This window comes from Zonotrichia albicollis, chromosome 14, assembly GCF_047830755.1.
Source record: "Zonotrichia albicollis isolate bZonAlb1 chromosome 14, bZonAlb1.hap1, whole genome shotgun sequence".
Lineage (NCBI taxonomy): Eukaryota > Metazoa > Chordata > Aves > Passeriformes > Passerellidae > Zonotrichia > Zonotrichia albicollis.
This window is the reverse complement of record NC_133832.1, coordinates 8,961,436-8,979,333: the sequence shown is the minus strand read 5'-3', so window position 1 is coordinate 8,979,333 and position 17,898 is coordinate 8,961,436. Positions and strand designations below refer to the sequence as shown.

Here is a 17,898-nt window from a genome sequence, read left to right as displayed (position 1 = left end):
ACTTCTCCTTAAATAGGCATGGATGTGATTTTCAGATATTGTCAGTATTCTGGGCATAGCTATTCAGGAAATAGTTAGACTATTATACTGTTCTTTTGGAATTACAAGTGCAGTTCATACTATTTATTTGATACTTAGCCAGTTTAGATAAAGAAAAAGGAGTTACTTCAGGTCCAGACTTGGACTTTGGTCTCATATGCAGTTCTTACAGGTGTATATGTTAGAAGAAAATTGTGTGAATTTTTTTGTTGCAGAGGGATTGTACTGACTGTCAGGAGAGTCACTGGAAGCAGCCATGTGCTCACCAAAGTGCCAGCACACTTGGAGCATGCCCAAGGCTCTGTCCCCAGGCATGGAGAGCACAGCTTCCAGCTGGGTGTGCTCATGCAACAAAGCTGCACTAGGACAGGAACTCTGTTTCTGGCTGGTGCTCTGAGAGGTGTGCTTCTGTGTATTAAGATTTGGGTGGTGGTTTTGTTATCCTTTCCCTGCAGGTGCTTTGGTAGATCAGGCAGTGTTTGAGGAGCTCATCAAGGTTCACCTGCCTCAGCTGACAGACCACATGACGGACATGACTTTTTTCTCCTCGGTCTCTCTCTCCTGGTTCCTTACCCTTTTTATCAGCGTGCTGCCAATTGAATGTGCAGTCAATGTGGTGGACTGTTTCTTCTATGATGGAATAAAGGCAATCTTGCAGCTGGGCCTTGCAGTGCTGGAATACAACATGGAGAAGTTGCTCACTTGTAAGGATGATGCAGAAGCAGTCACTGTTCTCAACAGGTATCAGTGTAACTGTTTACTCATTCAGGCTACATAGCAGCTGCTATAATTGCATATAGATAAGTCATCCTGAGGTAGCTGAGAAGACATCTAGCTAGCCAAGACTTCCAAAGGCTTCAAAGGAATTAGTGCTTATCTCAGGCTGAAATTCTGGAAGAGGTGGCTGGAAAGTGGGCCTGGATCCTCTGAGCATCCCATCCTAAAGTTCTACTAAAACCATAACTGTTTTGTGAATTTAAAAAAAAAAGCTATGTGCTTTTAACCTTGAACTTGTATCATGTATAGAAGGCAGATTGCCTTGATGAGAATATCTAAAGCCCATTATGACTGTTCCAGACATCAGTTCAGGCTTCAACTTACAGCAGCAAATTCTTCAGCTTAGTTCTTGTAGTTTAGGCTGCTGAATCCTCGGATGTTAATGGTTTAAAACAGAAATTAGACCAAAAAAATGTGATGAGCTCATCAGTCATGATGAGATGTTTGTTCGATGTTAGCAACGTGAAGTGTACTTTTAACTGACTTTAAACTGTACTGCAAACAAAACTTGTACTATTTTTTCTTCACTAACTAAATTCTCTTGTTGATGCTGTGGTTGTGTATCATGGAGTATTAGAACAAATATTACAGCAAAATTTAACAGCAAAATTACTGTTCTATAGCAGTTAATGAGTTATGACTGTTAAGAACAGATAATAAGAATTTCTGTTTAGTGAGGCTTTTACATGTTGCATGTTTGAATGGGGTAGGAGCTACAGAATTATTGAAGAAAATGTAGTTTTTGTTATGAGACCATGCAGTCTGGTGTTTATTGTAAAATCTGGCTTCCCCAGTGGATATATTTAGTCTGGTTATGTGGATGAGATAAGCAGGTACGGATCAGGCATGTCTTTGTCTTGTACATCTGGAGGAATTAAGATTGTCTTGTTCACAGTTGAGGACAAGCCTTTTTCTCTGTCCCAGTTAGCACAACTTTGCTATATGAATTAGAAAACCAGGGGATTGCCAAGTGGAACAGACTTTGGAAAGAGTCTAGTTTGACTTTCCACTCAAAAGGGGATTGCTGCTAGCACTAGATCACATAAGCTCAGTCCTAAAATCTCCCAAGGTTAGGTGTTCTACAACCTTCTCTGGGTGGGCAGTTCCAATGTTTATGTATCTTTGTTACTATTATAGCACATTTGTGCTACTGACTCTGATATTCTTTGGTTTTTTTCTATTCTCTGCTCACTTTTTCTTCAGTAGATGCCAATGTTATTGTTTTATTGTGATAAACTGGTTCCTGCTGATTTCTCATGTGTTTGCTTTGTGCAGATTTTTTGACAGTGTCACTAACAAAGACAGTCCTTTACCTCCAGCTGTGCAGCAGGGCTCCAACCTCAGTGATACAAAGAGTGACCATCCAAAAGTGGACATCACTGATCTGATCCGAGAGTCAAATGAAGTATGTGTTCTGTGGGCATGTTTTTGCATCCTGTGCAGGGTTAATGTTTCATGGGCTACTTTGAAACAGTGCAGTTGCATTGTACAAACTAGGTTAGAAAATCTGCCTGGATTGGGAGAAATTTGGCTCTTTTTTGAATTTTAAAATGTAGTTCAGTTTCATTCCTTTAACTCATGCACAAATGCAGATTCTTTGCCAGTCTAATCAGGCATGAAGAAGTCGTGTACCTAGAGAATGGAAGACTGTATAACATTTTATCACATGAAGTTAATTCAGATTTTCATTATATATTGTATATATATTCTGCCTAAGGCCATTGCCCATTACCAGTGCTCAGTAGCCAGACTCAGTGAATGAGTTACAATTCAGAGATGCAGTTCTCTCTGCTTCCACTTTGTTTCAAACCAGAGGGATGCTGGTAGCGGTCTTCACAGGAACACAGAAAGACAGTTCTGGAAGAAAACTCAACAGCTTATCCAGTTCAGCTTCCTGTCCAGCATCCTCCCAGATCATGCTCTAAAAAGTCTAGTGTTGTTAAAACAGTTCTACAACAGAAAATCTGCAGAAACTCTAGTCCATCATAGGTTTTGTCTGCATGTGGGAAAATATCGAGTTAATTTCTCTCAGATGTTCATAAAGCACTATTGAGGAGAGTTGGCTGTAGTTTTCTCCATAGCTCCTTGTTGCTGTTAGGTGTTTATTCATCATTTACCCTTTCAAGTCTGATCATAGAATCAGTTATAGAATAGTTTGGATTGACAGGGGCTTTTAAAGACCATCTAATCCAATCCCCTGCAGTAAGCAGGGACAACTAGATCAGGCTGCTCAGTTGGAGTCCAGCCCCATCATAACTCTAAGTGAGAAGAATGAATTTTAACAGATTGCTCTCCTAAAAGGGAGTTGCTGGATCTGTTCTTTTGCTAGGTTTAATACAACCAGTTCCTTTAACCTTTCATCAAAGTTAATGTGCTCAGAGTCTTTTGTCTGTGTTGCAGTTTTTCATATCTTGTTTAAAGGGCATTGCTGACAAGGGGACAAACACACTGCAGAAGAGCTTCTGGAAGTCCTACCTAATTTGTTTGTTTATCACTCATTTGTTCTCAAAGTTTGTTATTAGAAGCAGTTTTGCTCATGGTGCAAGGTGGTCATGGTTAGGCCATGTCTTCCTAATTGCCTGTGCTGCTGAAAAGTGTCAAAAAACTTACAGAAGAGAAGTTAAATCTATTGAATTTCCTCATAAAGGAAATTTAATTGATTTGACGTGGTCTTGATAAAGAGTGTTGTCCTGTTTTGATCAACTGGTTTCTGTTTAGATTTTAATTGTTTAATAATTTGTTCCATGATTTCTCGTATAATAATTTTTCTCGTATAATTTTTCTCCATGATTTCTGGTAATTTGTTTCCAGTTCTTGCCTCCTATCCCTCTTTTCCTTGAAGATAAATGCACTTATTCACTCCAGTGTTCAGACACCTTTCATGTCCTTCAGAAATTACAGGAGTAGTCAGGAATGATTCAGAAATTACTTAGCTGATTTCTTAATTTCACTAGAGTGAACTTCAGTCCCTGAAAACATGCACATCTTAGACTTTGCTGCCTTGCAGAAGTAGTCACCATGTGATAACAGAGTTGGGTATAGAGCCAACACACAGTAAAATCCCTTCCTTTTTCTTCCCACACAGGGAACTACTCCAGTTTCTTCTTTCTCCATCTCTCTCTGAAACACCCTTTCAAACACCCTTTTAAGAGTTACGCTGGTTAAGGAGAATGTTAGTGCTCTAATAAATTATTTCTTCCTCAGAGTTTCTTTGATCTTCTTTTGTGTCCATGCCTGTAATGTGCCTATTAGATGCAAGAGAGACAAAGGTGTTTTTTAGATGTGTCTCCCAGCAGCTGATTGCATGGACTGGTGCCTTTCTCCTCAGAGGTACGGTGACATTCGCTATGAGGACGTGGAGAGCTTGCGCTGCCGGAACCGCCTTTATGTGATCCAGACCTTGGAAGCTACGACCAAGCAGAATGTGGTGAGTGACTTGCAAGAGTTTCAGCCTTCTCCCTGATAAAATCCATTCCCTATTGGGTGGTTCTGAGAAGAGCTGCAGTTTCCAGGCCAAATATATGATTTTATACTGAACCTACTCATGTCTGCAGGGTGTCTTTTAACTGAGGCTTGGCCTGTGATGTTTTCAGGCTGTAAATCACAGCATGACCTTCTGGTCTCTTTACAAGCAGCACCATTGCCAGCCACTTCAAAAGGCTGGTGCATCTCTCACACTTTGTGTGGATTGGAACAGGCTGACCTATATTTCTATCTGCTGATGTTAATACTGTTCTCTCAGAGGCATAGAGCACCATACAGTAAAACAATTAAGCACCTGCATTTTTACTCCAGGAAGCAGCACTGAAGAGGTTATTGTGGTGCATTCAATAGGGGTTGCTTTTTGTCTGTGTTATGTGTGAATGTCTGGTAATGTGGCAGCTCTCTATCTGCCTATCTCATCCTTTCAATGCAGAGTGCTCAGTGAAGGTGGAGATTGTGAGGAGCTTCCTTTGTTTGCCTGTTTTCTGCAGTGGCTCATTTCCAATACCTGATGATAATGCTAGTCTGTCCACCACCAATGCTTCTTTCTGTAGTAAATGTGGCTTGTAGCAACAGAAGCTATGTACTGGCGGTTATGCTAATATGGTATTGTGTATTTAATTTTGCAAAACATATATACTGTGACGTTAGAAGCTGGTCTTACAGCAAACTTTTTTAAAAACTGTGAACGATTTTTTTTAATTAAAACAAAATGAGAATTCAGCTTCACTGTTGAAGCTGAACATGCATTTGCCCATTTAAAGGAAGCTGTATGCTATGTCATTATAAATAATTGAGTTTTATCTCCTGGGTTCCATAGTGTAGGCTCCACGTATGTTAGTAAAATGACTAGCCTTAAGCTTGTCTTTTTTTTGAGAAATTATTTATTTAATCTATAATCTTCTGATTACTTTTTAAAAGAAGTGCTGTTCTTACTTCTAATTGTAACACATGCCAAGACCTGGAACATGCAAGCAGTGTCTCTTAATGTAATGTTAAGTCTCCCATAATGTTATTCTAAAGAGGGAAGACACATTAATTAATTTTTTCTTGATTTTGTTTCAGCTACGTGTTGTGTCTCAAGAAGTAAGATTCAGTCCTAGTGATCTTGAAGAGCTTTATGAATTATTCAAGGTAATGTGCCATTTTCCTCACTGGCCAAACAGCCATCTTAACAGTAGACTTTGAAATGCTTTTAGTAAATAAAGGTTGGACTCAATATATGTTTTATATGCCAGCTGTACTACTCATTATAGTAAACTCCTCACATCTTTCCCCCAGAGAGACATGTTGTTTCCTGAAACCTCGTGTTTTATCTTTGCTTTGCAGAAGGAGCATTTCCTCTCCTGTTACTGGAGTGTAAATAGTCCTGTGCTGCAGCACCACGATGCCAGCCTGCCCTACCTTGAGCAGTACCGGCTTGATTGCCAGCAGTTCAGGGTTCTGTGCCACCTCCTGAGCCCCTGGTCCCACTGTGCCAACAGAGACTCCCTGGCTCTCTGGACATTCCGACTGATGGATGAGACTTCCAACTGCCTTATAAACTTCAAACAATTTGCCTGTGTTCTTGGTATGGCAGCAAAACACACATGAGCACATTGACATGGCTCCTGGGAGTAGTCCTGGGGTGCATCACCTTCCATACTCTGTACAAAAAGCTGAGGAGATTGAGTCTCTTAACACAGGGTCAAATAATGTAATTTTTGTTGCAGGCAGAATAATTTCCTCTTGGAGATTAAATTTAATATGGGTTGGCCATCAATATATCCACAAATGAAGAATGGTCTGATCTCATTGCCCAGCCTGTTTGGTTTATGACAATTCTTCATACTAAGTCATCTTTTACACTGATTGTGCAGGATGACCAATGCTTTATTCCTCTGGGAAACTGAAAGTTTTCTTGGCTCACTGCTCTCTTTCATCTTGTTTTCAAAGTGGTATGGTCAGGAAAAAAAATTTAAGGGAAATGCTGAGACATTAGTGCTTTATTTCTTTTGGTGCTGTGGTTTTGTTTTAGTAAGTCATAGACATTATTAGTGTTCTTTCCTCAGTGTAGGCTAACCCCAGGCTCAGCCACAGGTGATAGAGCTTTCTTTAAACTTCATATCTAATTATACTCACTGTAAGGTAGGGCACATGTCCAGTTCCAACCTCTCTGGATTGTATTTATTTAAGTTAAGAGGCTGTTTTAAAGTTTGGTCCAGTTGAATGGACTGTCCTTTCCCCTAACAGATACGATGTATAATGGAAGCTTCACTGACAAACTCAAGTTTCTTTTTAAGTTGCACATCCCTCCAGGTAAGTAAGAAACAGTGGCATTTGGTTTTTGTTATTGTTATCACTGCTTTGGTAATGCCTGGGCACCATGAACCCACTTTATTTAATCATTTATTGCAGCTTTTACTGAAGTAGAATCTCTAAGCCCTTCCAAAGGGGATGATCTTTCAAAAGAAGAACTGATGCACTTCAGCCAGCTCAGTGGTAAGCTCCAGAGTGTCAGGTTTTGCCTGCAGAATACTAGAAGAAATCTATTAATTATCCTGTGAAAAATGGGGAGCTTTCTTCTGAAAATGAGTAAATCCAGTAAATCATACCCCCGTTAACAGAATCCCTTGTGAAGATCTTCTGTAGATAGTTACAATTTAATAAACTTGTGCACAAGTTGTGGATAGCTCTTCTGATTGTTGAATTCAAAGGCCCCTGGGTGTTACATGGAAATGGGAGGTGTATTTGGTTGGCATTTGTCAGCATTGTGGGCAGCCTGTTGCAGTGTTGAAGTGATGGCTGTTTCATTTCTGCATCCTGAGCATAAAAGAATTAAAATACCAAATCCATACTTACTTTGAGGTGCTAAGCGTTTCAAAATTATTTGCTTTCATTTTAGACCATGTGAGCTGAAGAAGCTTTAGTAAATTTATGGAATTGATAAAAAAATCTGTTTCAAATACTCTTGAAATCTGTGGAATTTTTATAGGGAAGACAGATCCCTTTTTGGTTTTAAAATCTGCCTAAAGTAGACAATATATAGGTGCTGTTCCTGCTGCTCTTCAAGTTGTGCACCGTGAACATTATAAAGATTATTTAATTGATAGCAGTTTCATTGGTGATCTTCTGCGTCACAGTGGCTTCTATTTCTATAGAAAGTATGCAGATTTTGCCATGTGGTTTCTTCTTGACCTAATCTGTGCTGAGGACATTGAGGGTCTTGTGCCTTAGGGAAGGAATTTTTGATAAGGGAAATGAAACATTGGTCCTTTTTTCTGAAATAAGTAACTTTTTTTTTCCCCCTAAATTGTAGTTTCATCTGTTGGGGATAATCTCGAAAGTGGTTCTTTGAAGAGCAGCCCAGAAAAAGGTAAAAGAATCCTGGTGGCATATTTGGTAACTGTGTCTTTTGGGGGAGTAGAGCTGGGAAAGTGTGTGGTGGCAGAGTATATTAAGTAACATCAACCTTAGCGTGCTGCTAACTTCTGTCCTCTTATGTAAGGGTAGTCATGGGAGCAAAAGGGCAAAAGTAAACTCTGGTCCTCTGTATGTCCTTGGCCCCACCACTCTGTTGAGAAGGAGTGACATTGAAGATGCCAGTTCTTTTGCTTATCATCCCTCATGGGAAGGTCCCAGTTCTTGTTTGTTCACTTTTTTTTTTTTTGCACTTCTTCCACTTCAAAAAGGTAAGGGGAAGGTTGACATTCAGGCATATCTGAAGCAATGGCAAGATGAACTTCTTAAAAAAGAAGAAAATGTCAAGGATTTACCAAGAATGAATCAGGTAAACTGTTTGAGTCTTATTTAAATCTCTTTTAGGACCCTTTAAGTCCTATTACCATATTTCTGAAGGATTTTTAGGATCCCTTTAATTTCAAATCTTCACATCAATCATTAGGCTGTGGCTTTGTAAAACTGCTGTGATGTATCAAGGGAGGGACTGTGAGACACACGTAGGTTTCTCAGGGCTAGTCCATGCTGTTGTTAGAGCTGCTGCACCAGGTGCCAGGCAGCAGCAGGGAAACAGAAAGGTTGTGTTGCTCTTCTCTGAGCAGTCTCCTCTGTATCTCTCTGTAGTCTCAGTTCATCCAGTTCTCAAAAACTCTCTACAATCTGTTCCATGGGGATCCTGAGGAGGAGCTCCTGTACCGCGCCATCGCGGTGGTGACCAGTCTCCTGCTGAAAATGGAAGAAGTTGGCAGAAGGCTGCAGAGTCCCATGTCACCTGTCACAAGTCCAGTTGCTGTTACAGAAGTGGCTGCTGAGGTGCCCAGAGAGAGGCAGGAGGAAAGCAGCTCTGAGCAGACTGAAGGCAGTAGAGCACAGAGTTTGGAAGGGAACCATGAATGGTCTTTTGCCTTTGAACAGATTCTGGCATCCTTATTAAATGAGCCAGCCTTTGTGAGATTTTTTGAAAAACCTCATGACATAAAAGCTAAAATAGAGAGTGCTAAAAATTTACAACTTAAAGCAAGAACCAGAGTGTAATTTTCTGTACATTTGATTCTGAATTAATCACATAAAGTGCTTACAAATGAAGGCTGTAACTATGGAAATCAAGTCTGGTGTTGACATAGGAAATGAAGTTTGAAGAATTAGCTTCAAGTATCAGATTACTGGTATGTAATGTAAATAAAAATAGTTTGAAGCACAGTCACTTTCTTGCATTGTTCATGAGTTTCACTCCAAAATAGGGACTGAATAATGAACTGCCTTTACCATGTTATTAAAACATGCAGCATTGCTTGGAGATACTGGATGTGTGTACCTGTTGCAAACCTGTCTGAATCACTCTTACACTAGGTGTTCTCCAGGTTTTTTTCTATTACTGTGATAAAAGGAATGACTTTTTCCCATTTTCACTTTAAAGGAGTGTCAACTGCTTGGAGGTTGTCTTCCACATTAATTAGTTATTTCCACATTGCTTGTGGACTGGGGCCAAAGCAGGGTGAAGACTAAGACCAGAGGCTGTGGTAGCATGACAGGACCATGAGATTAGAAAAGGAAGTTGCTCTGCTCACAATTCCTCTGCTTTGATGTTACCCATGGGTCTGGACTCCAATAGATTCCAGCCCCTCTTTCCCATTTTCATACCAATCCTCCTACAAAGAAAAGGTGAAAAGGATGGAAGTTTATTTGGTCATCCAGACTACACAAGGATGCAGAAACTAATACTGATTGTTTAAAATCAAGGGAAAGCAGTGGCTGAATCACTCTGACCACATGGTGGTTGTAGTTTGTCTGGCAAGAGGAGCCATGGTTGGCTTCTTAGGAGCATGTTGATGAAATGTGGAGTTTTGCTGGTGTTTGGAAAGCCCAAGCACAGGCCCTCTGTAGCTGAGTGTTGACTATTGAGCTGCTTAGGGACAGATTGCAGTTGCTTCTTTGCCTACCCTGAGTTCATATCTCAACCCAGTAATTGCTATTGCTTTTCTATAGCACTGTGGATTGTTGCTGCTGTAATATTTTCCCTCTGTCAGGATTCAAGGCAACAAGAAAATCCCCTTGAATCTGACTTGAAATTTTTAATATATAAAATACGATAGAATAGAGATCCTGTGGAGGAAAGCTCTGCCAGTGTAAAAGCTGAGAAATATTGACCTTGAATCTTTGGTAGCTGATGCTAGAAGGAATTTAGAGAAGGAAGGTAAGAGCTTGTATTTTAACAACAACAGCAAAGTAAGTGGGGAGTCTTGCTAAACTAGTTTAAAACCTCTCTTTCCAAAGCCTGTATGACAATCTTTCTCTGCAGAGCAGCATTATTTTTATATGTGCATGTTTTTTAAAGAAGCAGAATGGGGATGATGGTATATTTCAGAGGCTTTTTGTGCAATACTAGTGTGAATGAAGAATAAAACAAATTTCTGACTTGTATTACAGGCACTTTGTGAAATGCCATCATTGCAGTTGGTGTTAAATTTATGAATTATGTCTTACACTCTCCTCAACACTCTCAGGTATTAATGTAAAATAAAATTTGACTGAAAAAGTCCAAAAGCTGTATCATATATGTGGAGAACGAGGAAGCTTTTTACAGAAGCCTTCACAAAGTAATTGCAGCTGATACAATATACTGCTGATTTGTATTTTTATGTATAAAATAAAAAAAAAAATCTGAATTTATCCATTTATGTGGATATGGGTAGGGCCACTCTGTATTACCTTTTAAAAATGTTTTCACAAAGTTGTTCAGAAATACAAAGCAGATGATGTTTTTCTAGTCCAGGATGTATCCAGATAAGGTTTGATCAGTGAGTAATTCTGCAAATAGCCATGATGAAATTAATGGAGCCTTATGAGATACAGCTGCCCCTACCAAAAGCTTTTTTTGTAGGTTTATGGGAGATATTGTTTATGTCAACAAGTAGTCAAAGCTGTAAACTATTTGCTAATGAAAGTAACAGAGATATAAGTCTTAAAACTCAAGGAATTTTTTGATTGAGAGCCAAGATGTGACAATTGAAGTGCAGAAGAAGGTGAAGGAACTTGCAGAGTACAGCAACCTTTTGTTACCTGGCTGTAAAAAGGTGCTCAGTCTGTACAATGCCCTTTTCTATTAGTGCCCACCCAAGAGACTGCAGAGGCTTTGCCAGCTGGGCAGTAGCTCTTGTCAGATGTTGTATCCATGTATGAAGAGCACATATATCAAAATAGATTTAAGGTGATGATGTAGGGGGGAACACTAACTTTTATTAACTGCATGGAATTTTTTTGTTAAATTTATTTATATTTTTTTCCAAAAGGGGTGGTGTCTTTAAATTGTCCCTGTAATACAGATGCAGGCTGATCCAGGTAGAGTAGTCACAGTGACCAGGCATCCAGTGTCAGCAGGATGGATGCTGGCAGCATTCAGGCAATGGCTCAGCTGGCAGGTTCTTCCTTTTGGAACCTCTGGATCATGGGCTGGTTGTCTGGGGAGAGGTGGCTGCAGCAAGTGCCAATGATTTCCAAGGAGTGTAACCCAGAGGTTTTATTTGCTGAGCTGCTTCCTCAGTGCACCATAAGCTGAGCTCTGCTTGTGACAGAGGAGCTCTGGAGTTAGTGGCTAGCTTCTTTCCTTCCCTCTCCTATTCCAGCTCCTTCCATCCCTACTCCAGACAGGCTGACAAATAGATGCAGGTTTAGCTGGGACTGGTGGAGCTAGAGCAACAGCAGCTCGTTCCTTTCCTTCAGTCTTGGAGAATGATGCCTTGACTTCACAGCCCTGCACAGTTAAGGACAGAGATCCCTGGGCTGTGCTGCTTCTTGGCCAGGTGAAGTTGGTGTTACAGAGATGGCCCCAGGCTCCCATCACATCCCCTGAGGGTGCTGGGTGTGCACATGAACAGGAAGCAGCTTGGTTTAGTGAATTCTGTTGTGTCATTTCACTCACTTGTGTTACTTTTTTTCTGTAAGTTTCCATGAAGTTTTACACCTTTATTTTCAGGTTCAGTCACAGGAAATAAATGAAGGTGCATAATTCAGTACAAAACAGCTGTAGATTGCTACAGCCACGTGCTGTTTGCCCTGCTTGTGGCTGGGCCATTGTTGCTAAGATGCCTTTTGTCAGAGCTGTGCCTGGGGACACAGCCAGCAGAGCTGGGAAGTTCCTGCTCTTGCCATATGGAATGTGCTGCTCTGGAGCCTGGCTGCTCCCTGTGCTCTGGGTGACCAGTGACAGCCCTGACCCCCACAAGGAACTGCCTGCTTGGCCTCTGTGTGCCCAGCTCAGGGCAGGGAATAGCTCAAATAATAAAAGTACCAGCTCTTTCCACCATGGGGGACAACTGATGGTAACTAAACCGGTAGCATTTTCCAGGACGTGGAAGTGGCTGCTGCCATGTGATACAGAAAAATCACTTTCTATTTCCATCCATTCCTAAAACAAGCCACTTGTTCATCACTCTAATGGCTAAATAATAATGTAATTTTAGAAGAGTTTGCTACCCTAGTGACTAAGAAATTGTGTGTTGATTTTATCAGAATTTTCTCATCCAATTGTACCATACAAGGTTCTTGATTGTGATTGCTGTTGTTCTCTGGACTAAAACAGAAGGAAATAACTCTGGTTTCTTTCCAGAAAAACAGGCTATTTTGTCATTTTTGCTATAGCTTTGTCACTTACCAAGACGGCAGCACATGTTTGTGTTGACAGATTGGCTTTTATACAATTTGTTGTATGCAGAGGTACTGTAAGACAAATGGGGTGTTAAATAAAATATTGTTTCCCTTCAGTAAAAAACCTCTGTGTCTGAGGCATTATTATTTCCTGTGATGGCCTGCTGTGGAAGTTCTTTCAAGAGTGTGGGTCATGTTAAAGCCACATTTAGTCAGTGCTTTGCAAAACAAGGAGCGAGCCAAAGCCCCTGCTGGTACAGCAGCCTCCCAGAGGAGGAGGAAAAATAGAGACCCAGATTTTGAAGCCTGAGCTGGCTTCAGTGCTGGGCTGCTGAGTACTGGCACTTGCTTTGTCCATCCAAATCAAAACACAGTGTGCAGACCCTGATGCCTTGTTCTTTCTAATTTATGTGTTGCTCCTATTGCCTCTGGCACTGGTCACAGGAATCCCAGTCCTTGTCCTGAGCCCCATCCCTGCAGCTGTCCATGCACATGGACACAATGGCTGCTGCTCTTGTCTCTCCTGGAGAGCAGGGATCAGATCCCTAACAGACCCACACCACCCAGGGAATAACAAGATACAGAGTGTGTAAGAGGTCCTACAAGTATTATTTTATTTCTTCTTAATTTTTTTTTAAATACTATGTACAATCTGTTTAAAGCTTGTCAAAATGCATGGGCTCCAATTCAATGGAGCTGTGCAGGGACATAGATTCAAAACAAGAATAAAATCTTTACTGTTCATCTTCATAAGACACTTACTTTTTCCCATTACAAAATACTTTTAAGAATAATAACATTTATAAATGTATTTATATTCAACATCATATAAAATAAACCAAGATTTATACTCAATTCTAGAGTTTTTCTTATTTTCTTTTTTTTTTACTTGCATGGACTATATACAATATATACAGTAACTCCTCATTGTGTTTGTCAAATCAGCCTGATTATACCCACCAGGCTTTAGCTTATATGTACAAATATGCTAAAAGTGCAAGACTTTATTATTTAAAGCTGCCTGTGTTTTCAGAGGTCTGGAATTGTGTGGCCTATATATATTTATATATAGATATACATCTGCATACATATAAATGTACATTAAAAATATGTATATCTATATATAGTCATGGTATATAGGTACTTGTGTACTAGAAAACCTCAGAACATTTATGACTGATAGGTCAACACCAACACTGGAGGCCAACCCTGCTGCCATCAGTCACGTCCCTGCCCTCTGCTCATCACCAACAAGTCACACTTTTGTTTTCTTGTAGGAGGCTGGGGGGGCATGAACCAAACCCACCAGCAACCCTCAATTCCAAATGAGTCATAAAAGCACAGGTCATAGCTAACACCGAGGTAAACAAATACAAATCAACCTGAATAAAGACAATTTTATCCATCTGTTTTTTTGAGAGTGACAATATAAGGCAAAACCCCCCTGGCCCTGACTCAGCCTTGCCCTTGGCTGGAGGCAGACTGAGCAAAGACCAAGCAAGCCCCAGAAAGGGTCGGTGGGATTTTGTCCTTTGGAACATGTTGAGAAAACAAGGCCCTGCCCTGAGGCAGAGCCTGGGACTGTGCAGCCCCCACCCACCAGCAGCGAGGCCAGTGGCTGGGGGGGCTCTGAGAATAAGGGGGCACGTGATAAAGTGCATTTTTAGGTCTCTGCTTTTAGCAAGGCTGGTCTAACATGTAAACATCCTCACCAAGCTCCTGTGCTCCTGGCTGGGAGCTGTGAGCAGGGGCTGTGCCCCAGCCGTGTCCCTGCAGCCCAGGGCTGCCATCAGCGGGGCTGGGCCCCATCTGGCACCCCCACATCCCCCCGAACCCCTTCCCAACCCCATTTATTTTTAGGACTCACTGTCAATGCCACAGCAATGCCAGAAAACTGCTCTGCCTCAGCTTCCTCCCTACCAAGCCCTGTTAAAAAATACACCCCTCAAGGCCCTGACCCCATCCACCACCACCTCTGAGATGTCTGTGAGTGCCACCTGCCATGGCTGGGCCGTGTGGTGCTGGGACACTGCAGAGCAGCCATGGGGATGCTGGGCTGATGCAGATTTAATGAGGAAGCCAGGGAAACCACAGCCTTTCCCTCCAGCCAGCCACAAACTGTGCAATGCTGGAGCCCTAACACAGATATATGTTTGCCTCCCCTCTAATGTTATGTGCCAAGGCTATGGTGGAAAAAAAAATCCCACTAACAACTCCCAAAAATACAACTCCCTCCTACTGCATCCTCATGAGCAACCCAGCTGCCTTACAATGGGGAAAGGAGACCCTAAATCTAAGAGTGCTTTAAAAACAAGTGTTTCCTACCCTGAAGGCTCTGTGCTGGCCCTTCCTGCAGAACAAACCTGCAGAGCAGGGAAGCCCCAGGTGATAATATTTCAGCCCCAGATTGCCCCACAAAGGCAGGTGTTCCAAATCCCAGTACCAGCAGTGAGGTGGCCCTGGCCCATGGCTCTGCTGTAGCCACAATTTCTTGTCCTGGTTTGAAATGGAGGGGCTGGCTCAGTGTCCAAGCACCCAGAGGCTGCATGTGCTGTGTGGGCAGGGGCCCAGGCAGGGTCTGTGCTGACAAGGCACGAGCCCTGGTATTGGACATAGGCTGTTGGGCACCTCATTGCCTCCATCCTGTGAGCAGCCACATTCCCCAGCACGCTGCATGTGGGGAAAAATGTCTTTATGCTGCTCTGAACCCAGGATCCATCGTGTCTGGGAGCTGTGCATTCAGTGTCCCAGTCAAAGCCAACCATGCAGCTGCTTTTGCCCAAGGGAGGGGACCCATGAATAGCCAGGGGTTGGCACAGCTTTTTCACAAATCCACCTCTGCCCTGGCCAAACACCAAAGCACCTCAGGGCCCTGCACCAGTCCCTGAAAGCTCCTGGCTGACCCCAGCTCCAGCAGCCTGTCCTGCCACTGCCACTGCCCCAGGCAATGTGGCACAGCAAAACCCCATCCCCTGCCCAGGAGGAGCTGCTGGGAACGGCCCCTGGGGGCTGGGGAGCCCTGCTGTGCCCCTTTCTGAAACACAGGGCTACTGGCAGCTGCTTGTGCCAAAAGCTGCCCTGCCAGGAACACCAGGAACACCAGCTGCTGCAGTGCTGCAAGGGCCCAGAAACAGGTGTGCAGAAGGAAAAGAAGGAAACAAAAAAACCCCCCAAACACCATATTAAAAAAAAAAAAAAAAAAAGGCAAAACCAAGCACTCTTCACTTGGTTTCAACAGACATTAGGAACTAAACATCAGGAACTAACTCCTCTCTAAGCCTTGCTCTGTCTGCCAGCTAGAGCTTTACTGCTCTGGTCCTAATGGTCCTCTGCTCCCTGGTCCTAACTAACCACTGCCTTCACTGCCTTGCAAAGTTTATAGTAATGGCCAAACCCATCTACATTTGGGCTCTAACAATGCCCAAAGTTAGTACTCAGCTACTAACACTCCAAAAATGTACTTTTAAAGTTTTCCTTTGGAAAGACACAAACAGTAGGGACACTTAACTATACACCCACTGAGGAATAAACTGGCTTTTCAATTCATAAATATAAACTTACAGTTAAAAAGTGACAATTTACAAAAATACAATTTATTGCTGACCCTATGGGCTTGTAACATCGTGTGTTGTGATTATACATTTTGGGTTTGCCAAATTGAAATATGACCTAGCAAAACCACAAAGTTTGCTGTCATATGCTGTTCTATGCATGTTTGTTTGTTTGTTTTTACGAATAGAAACATTTACAACTACATCACTTGAAACAACAACAAAAAAAAAGGAGTAAAGATTCTTTGTCTGTAACCTGAAAAATATTTGGCTACAGGGAGTAAAAACCATACAAATTTATCTTCACTTGTTAACCAAAAATAAAACACGACAAATATTGAACTAGCTGCGATGTGAGCTGGTATAACAACAGTAAGAAATTCAGGCAAAAGTGGTGTTATGTAAATTAGCAGCATTATCCAAACTCCTGGAAAAAAAACCTGCGGGACTGAGGTATAGAAAAAGGAAAAAGAATTCACAATGGACCTACTACAGCAAAACGAGTTATGTACACAGAAATCCAATGGTGTCCTGTGGACTGGTACAGTCTATGTGCTCCAAATGCTGGGCTTAAATTCACAGTGACTTTCAGCATTGAAGTCCTGAATGGAAAAAGGTTGTTTTCCATTGCAAACCGAGCTCCATGACGGCCTGATGCCGATACCTGCTGTCCCTGCAGCAATAGGCACCACTCCCAGTGGCACCATGGTGCTGGGCCAGGCACACCCTGCTGCTGGAACAGCATCATGGAATACATCCCATGCATCTGGCTGCATGGCAATCCCCCCAAAGCAGGCCCCTGCAGCCATGCACTCCTGTCAGAGACCATCCATCCCTGCAGGCACACCTCCCCATGAGCCCGACCTCTCCGGTGCCGTGCTCTGACAGCTCCGTGCTCTCGTGCGCGCCGGGCGCGGCGGCTGCGCCGTGTGCTCCTTGTCCCCACAAGTGACCTCAGGGCAGCTGCATCTCGGGCAGGTCAGGCAGGTTGCAGGGCTGGCCCTGTGTGTGGTGGCTCTGCTGCTGGGGGTGCAGGAAGTAGCTCAGGGGGTTCTGCTGCGGGGCGTGGGGCGGCTGGAAAATGCGCTGCGTCGGAGCCCCAGGCACCAGCTCGGGACCCTGCATCTGTTGGGAGACACAAACCTGAGCAGTCAGACCTGCCCCAGCACCCAGCTGTCCCTCCTGCTGATGCTGAGACTCATGCCCCAGAGTGTGCCCCAAGTCCTGAACCGGAGGGTGCGAGCTGTGCCCCTCAGGATGCTGCTGCTGTCAGCAAAACCAACAATGCCTGGAGAGCTCAGACCCATCTGTCCTAACAGGCCCCTGGGGAGCCCAGCAGGAATGGACATCTCCAGAAGCTACTTGGAGGTACAATCTGCAGGATGTGCAACTTTAATCTTTCACCGGAAAGATCTTCAGACAACCAAGGAAGAGGTCCTAGGGTAACCATATACCCACCCATGGCTGGTACCTCAAAGACCTGGACCTGCTGTTTCACCCCTGTTAAAGGCACTGTGTCATCAAACTCTGCTTTACTGTGGCCCTGGAGCTGTTTATCTGTTCCAGCATCATCATTCTGCTGTGCACACTGCTGGTCCTCAGGACAGCAATGCAGCCCATGAGGACTCACCCAAAGCAGGGACAGCTCCTGGCTCCTGAATTCAGCAATTCATTTCTCACTTTAAATCCAGTCCTGCTGTGTGGCTGCTTTCAGCTGAACCTCCTCCTCTTGCTTTCTTTTCTACCTTTGCCTGGAGGACTGTAACTTAACCTCTGCCATCCAGGCAGGGCTTGGAGAGTGTGTTACTGATGAATTATTAGTTCCAACAACCCCTCTCCTTGGTGGTGTCACTAGTTCAGCATGTACTGATGTAAACTGTGTGCTAAAAAGCCAAAATCACCTAGTCCAGAGATGCGTGTTGTGAAATACCCCTTCTTTAAAAGAAAACTGTGATGGCAGCTGATA

At 42.9% G+C, this 17,898-nt stretch overlaps 2 protein-coding genes across 9 annotated transcripts in view; one reads left to right on the top strand and one right to left on the bottom strand.

The window, feature by feature from the left end:
* TBC1D8B (TBC1 domain family member 8B) overlaps positions 1-12,505 on the top strand; it is a 28,394-nt gene extending 15,889 nt beyond the window's left edge. The window contains exons 12-21 of one of the 2 annotated variants that reach the window (XM_005484483.4): positions 495-780; positions 2,092-2,221; positions 4,145-4,243; positions 5,365-5,433; positions 5,629-5,869; positions 6,532-6,597; positions 6,697-6,780; positions 7,598-7,654; positions 7,971-8,068; positions 8,362-12,505. In XM_005484483.4, the coding sequence (XP_005484540.2) occupies positions 495-780; positions 2,092-2,221; positions 4,145-4,243; positions 5,365-5,433; positions 5,629-5,869; positions 6,532-6,597; positions 6,697-6,780; positions 7,598-7,654; positions 7,971-8,068; positions 8,362-8,772 (1,541 nt within the window). In that variant the 3' untranslated portion in view covers positions 8,773-12,505. Of the gene's footprint in view, positions 1-494; positions 781-2,091; positions 2,222-4,144; positions 4,244-5,364; positions 5,434-5,628; positions 5,870-6,531; positions 6,598-6,696; positions 6,781-7,597; positions 7,655-7,970; positions 8,069-8,361 lie in introns of those variants that run through there. The other variant, XR_001332519.3, reaches the window with a different exon arrangement.
* The window catches only part of LOC102064515 (PAS domain containing repressor 1), a 103,516-nt gene continuing 96,647 nt past the window's right edge, over positions 11,030-17,898 (bottom strand). For all 7 annotated transcript variants that reach the window (XM_074551666.1, XM_074551664.1, XM_074551662.1 and 4 more), the window contains one exon: positions 11,030-17,057. In XM_074551666.1, the coding sequence (XP_074407767.1) occupies positions 16,887-17,057 (171 nt within the window). In that variant the 3' untranslated portion in view covers positions 11,030-16,886. The remainder of the gene's footprint in view (positions 17,058-17,898) is intronic.